At 49.4% G+C, this 5336-nt stretch overlaps 1 protein-coding gene across 1 annotated transcript; it reads left to right on the top strand.

Annotated features, from left to right (window-relative positions):
• The first annotated feature begins 1554 nt into the window (after positions 1–1554).
• On the top strand, positions 1555–4443 carry SLITRK5 (SLIT and NTRK like family member 5). Its single transcript, XM_069029563.1, has one exon. It carries the CDS (start codon positions 1555–1557, stop codon positions 4441–4443), a length of 2889 nt encoding a protein of 962 aa, XP_068885664.1.
• Positions 4444–5336: the final 893 nt, after the last annotated feature.

The raw sequence follows: 5336 nt of genomic DNA, 5'->3' as shown, positions 1-5336 counted from the left end.
GACTTCTCATTTTTTAGGATGCGTTCCTCCAAACCAGAGTTGTTTCATGAGGATTGGAGCTCTGAGGTGGACGATAGAAAATGCAAGCCTGCTCCAAGATCCCAGCATTTAAGCCTGATGATTTATTAGTCTTCCCCTACCAGCACACAAAATGCATTTATTTTCCCTATTCATATTGCTTTTAGACTAATAGAAGTAGAAGAAAGCCACGAGGAGTCAGAAAGACTGCAAAAAAGGAATGGAAAGGATTTGGTTCCAGCTAGCTGGAATTCAGGCATTAAATTACTGACGTAGGTCAATGGTAGGGTTTCCCTTCTACCCTCCTTGGCTTTTAATCAGCCTGGGTGTCTTCTCCCCTAAAGGATGAAGAGTACTGACAGCCATCGGTGCTTATAAGCAGTAACTCTGATGTTTGGAGTGTTGGCAATGAGATATTTTCATGAGACCTATTTAGATCTCTCCACTTCTACCAGGCTAGTTTTGCAGAACATTGGGAATAAGCGCTATGTCAGATATGGATGAGACTCCGAAGATGACCTGCATGTTTTACATTTTTCACAAATTTTGGGTGAGTGGTTAAAACATTTCTTTTAAGAGCATGTGTGTGTGTGTGTGTCAGAGAGAGAGAGAGAACAGGAGACTTTGCTTAAAATGAGCTGTGTTACATTGTGTATAACTTGGGAGGGAATCAAAAATCAGTATTATTTGCTTTTCTAAAGATACAAAATTTCCGTAATGGAAGAGAGCTGTTAAGTGCACTGAAGTAGGAGGTTAATGTGTTTAATCTCATTACAGAAGAATTCCTCCACAAAAGTCATCTGGGGGTGCGCGCATGTGTGCGTGTGTGTGTGTGTGCATGTGTGCATGTCTGTGTGGGTGGGTGTGTGCTGTGTAAATGTATAGCTAGGAAAAAAACCACCAATATAAAAGAGTTTTAAGAAATGTGTGATGTGGAGAATGTGTCAGTATTCCCTCTGTTGAATTAAGACGCCGTTTTCAGCACTGAGCATTTTTCTTTGGATTCCTATCATGGTATTTCCACCACTGGTTAAAAATCAAGGTAAAAGGAGGGGAAGACCTTGGTGCGCTGTTCAGCAGGGAGGTTCTGAAGGGAAGGGGGAGCTGGGTAATAGGGGAGGTGGGAAACTTTGTAAAATGGTGTTTCTTTTCTCTTAAATTAGAAACGTGAAACTGAACTGACAGCCATTTTATGTATATTTATGGGGCTAGTTGTGAAAAGGAAATCCAAAGAAGCATTGAAATGCACCCCACACAAACAGAAACCAGAACAATTCCTACTGTGACCTCACCTTTTTAGGCACCACAGGCATTTGACTCGCAAGGAGTTGCCTATCAACCTTTTCATCAATGCATGTCATCCAGTTTCCGAAAGTGTGGGAATTAGAAGTGACAGGAGGGTTTTTTTTTTGGTGGGTGAACAATCCATTCTCTACCCTACTGAACACATATAAACTTTGTTACCATTTCAAATGTTATGGGGCTACCCTATTATGCTACTTTGTTTTTTTTCTCCTTATCATTACAGGAAATAAAATGTATGCTTGCTGCTCTACAGTAACTTTGGAACAGGACCTCAACAAAAAAATGCATATCTGGATGCTGCAGACGATCGCGTTTGCTTTAACATCACTAGTCCTTTCCTGGGCAGAAAGCATCGAGTATTATGGGGAAATCTGTGATAACGCATGTCCTTGTGAGGAGAAGGACAGCATCTTAACAGTGAGCTGTGAAAACAGAGGGATCATCAGCCTTTTTGAGATCAGTCCACCAAGGTTCCCTGTTTACCACCTCCTGTTGTCTGGGAACCTTTTGAACAGGCTGTACCCAAACCAGTTTGTCAATTACACAGGGGCTTCAATTTTGCACCTGGGGAGCAATGACATACAAGACATCGAAACTGGGGCCTTCCATGGTCTGAGAGGTTTAAGGAGGCTGCATTTGAACAATAACAAGTTGGAACTTTTACGGGATGACACTTTCCTTGGGCTAGAGAGTTTGGAATACCTACAGGTCGATTATAATTATATTAGTGTCATTGAACCCAATGCCTTCAGCAAACTGCATTTGTTGCAGGTGCTGATTCTCAATGATAACCTCCTCTCCAGTTTGCCCAACAACCTTTTCCGTTTTGTGCCCTTAACTCACCTGGACCTGAGGGGCAACCGGCTGAAGCTGTTGCCCTATGTGGGCCTCTTGCAGCACATGGATAAAGTGGTGGAGCTGCAGCTGGAGGAAAACCCCTGGAATTGCTCCTGTGAGTTGATTGCTCTAAAGGATTGGCTGGACAGTATCTCATACTCTGCTCTGGTGGGAGATGTGGTTTGTGAGACCCCTTTCCGCTTACATGGTCGAGACTTGGATGAAGTGTCCAAGCAGGAGCTTTGCCCCAGGAGGCTCATCTCTGATTATGAAATGAGACCTCAGACACCACTGAGCACCACAGGGTATTTCCACACTACCCCGGCCTCGGTCAACTCCGTGGCCACTTCTTCTTCAGCTGTTTACAAATCTCCCTTGAAGCCCCCCAAAGGGACCCGCCAACCCAACAAGACGAGGGTGCGCCCCACCTCCCGCCTGCCCTCAAAAGACCTGGGATACAGCAACTATGGCCCCAGCATTGCCTACCAGACCAAATCCCCGGTGCCTTTGGAGTGCCCCACTGCCTGCACTTGCAACTTGCAGATTTCTGACCTGGGCCTCAATGTCAATTGTCAGGAGAGGAAGATTGAGAGCATTTCTGAACTGCAGCCCAAACCCTATAATCCTAAGAAGATGTATTTGACGGAAAACTACATTGCGCTGGTACGCAGGGCAGATTTTGTGGATGCCACTGGGCTGGATTTGCTGCATCTGGGCAATAATCGGATCTCGGTCATTCAGGACCGGGCTTTTGGGGATTTAACTAATTTGCGAAGGCTGTACCTGAATGGGAACCGGATCGAGCGGCTGAGCCCAGAGCTGTTCTTTGGGCTGCAAAGCCTGCAGTACCTCTTCCTGCAGTACAACGTCATCCGGGAGATAGAGGCAGGCACCTTTGAATCTGTCCCCAACCTTCAGCTCTTGTTTTTGAACAACAATCTGCTGAGGTCTTTGCCAGGGAACATTTTTTCTGGTCTGTCTCTCTACAGGCTGAGCCTGCGGAGCAACCACTTCTCCTACCTGCCAGTGAGCGGGGTGCTCGACCAGCTGAAATCCCTGCTGCAGATCGACCTGCACGAGAACCCCTGGGACTGCACCTGCGACGTGGTGGGCATGAAGCTGTGGCTGGAACAGCTCAACACCGGTGTCCTGGTGGACCAGGTTATCTGCGAGTCCCCTAAGAAGTTTGCCCAGAGCGACATGCGGGCCGTCCGGGCGGAGCTGCTGTGCCCCGACTATTCGGACATCGTCGTCTCCACGCCCACGCCGTCCCCGGGCCAGCTGCCAGCCAGGACCACCCCCTCCTCCTCCACCGTGCGCCTCAATGGCACGGTGGCGGCGGGCGGCTCAGCGCCCGCGGGCGGCGCCGGCGGCGGCAGCTCCTCGGTGCCGCTCTCGGTGCTGATCCTTAGCCTGCTGCTCGTCTTCATCATGTCCGTCTTCGTGGCGGCGGGGCTCTTCGTCCTGGTGATGAAGCGGCGCAAGAAGGGCCAGGGCGACCACGCCAGCGCCAACAACTCCGACGTGAGCTCCTTCAACATGCAGTACAGCGTCTACAGCGGCGGCGGCCACCACCACCACCACCCCCACCTCCAGCAGCACCCGCCCCACCGCGGCGGCGGCGGCGGCGGCGGGGGCGGCGGCGGGGGCACGGCGCTGCCCAAGGTGAAGACCCCCGCCGGCCACGTCTACGAGTACATCCCTCACCCCCTGGGCCATATGTGCAAAAACCCCATCTACCGCTCCCGGGAAGGCAACTCGGGCGAGGATTACAAAGACCTTCACGAGCTCAAGGTCACCTACAGCAGCCACCCCCTGCCACCCGGGGGGGGCGCGCCGCCGCCCCCGCCGCCCCCGCCGCCGCCGGCGCCCGGCGGGGAGGATGCGCCGGCGCGCAGCCCCGCGTACAGCGTGAGCACCATCGAGCCGCGGGAGGAGCTGCTCTCGCCGGTGCAAGACGCCGATCGCTTTTACAGGGGCATTTTGGAGCCCGACAAACATACCCCCTCCACACTGGGCACACCCGGCTCCACCCTCCCCGACTACCCCAAGCTCCCCGCCGCCTACACCTACTCCCCCAACTATGACCTTAGGCGTGCCCACCAGTACTTGCACCCGGGGCCGGGGGACGCCAGGCTCCGGGAGACGGTGCTCTACAGCCCCCCGAGTACTGTCTATGTAGAGCCCAACAGGAACGAGTATCTGGAGCTAAAAGCAAAACTAAACGCAGAGCCGGACTACCTCGAAGTGCTGGAAAAACAGACCACATTCAGCCAGTTCTGAGAAACAGCCCCCCTGTCCCCCCCGTCCCCTCGCCAGTCTCAGCAGCTCCTTCTCTAGAGTATTTGTATTTAACAACCACACGCAAAACAAAGAAACGTAAATGCTGACCTCCCCTCCCACACACCTCGCCTCCCTCCTATTTTTCCCCGTTTTAATTCATTTTATTGTAGGGTGAAGTGCCTTGGCACAGGACTTTTCAGCTTCGGGGAATGATTCTGAAAGGGTGTGCTGTTCAGTTTGGTTTGGTTTTGGTTTTTTTCTCTTTTACTGCGTTTGGAAGTGGGAAACCACCTATTGTGTAAAATGGGCACAACACTGGCATTGTGTGGGTGGCCATGTGTGTTTGGGGAAGGTGGCAGGAGGTTTCTTGGTTTCTTGTCAGGTCATATTCAGGTCGTGCTTTCTTTTGTGGTTTTTTTTATGTTTTCGTTTTTTTTTTTTTTTTTTTTTTTTTTAACAGACATTCTTTTTTTTAGTTTTCTTTCTGGTTCAAGAGTACGGCGCACATTTTCCCCTTTTAGCCATGGGTTAGTCTAAATGGCTTTTATGGAGAGATTAGCACACCCCGACTTTAATACAAGGTTTCCTTTTTTTAAGGATGTGTTTGTATACTTTCTGGACTTTTGAATTAAAAAAAAATATATATGATCTTTAAAAGGATCACTGTAGATGTGGACAAATCATTAAAGAGTGCAGAGATATATGATCCATAACTGGTTAGTGAAAATAACTTATTGATGAAATATAAAAAAATATTTTATTGTAGCACCTATTTTTATATGCACATTAGCATTTCTCTTTCCTTCACTATTTTAGGGCCTAATCTTGCAAATTTTTAACTCACTTGAGTATCTCTATTTGTGAAAGAAGTCCCAGCTTAGGCCTTCATCCTG

The sequence above is a fragment of the Aphelocoma coerulescens genome, chromosome 1 (assembly GCF_041296385.1).
Source record: "Aphelocoma coerulescens isolate FSJ_1873_10779 chromosome 1, UR_Acoe_1.0, whole genome shotgun sequence".
Taxonomy (NCBI): domain Eukaryota; kingdom Metazoa; phylum Chordata; class Aves; order Passeriformes; family Corvidae; genus Aphelocoma; species Aphelocoma coerulescens.
Note: the sequence above shows the minus strand (reverse complement) of the source record. Positions and strands in the feature narration are given on the sequence as shown.

What these genes read in the sequence shown, in the direction of transcription:
- SLITRK5 (XM_069029563.1), top strand. Translation starts at nt 1,555, where the DNA reads ATGTATGCTTGCTGCTCTACAGTAACTTTGGAACAGGACCTCAACAAA.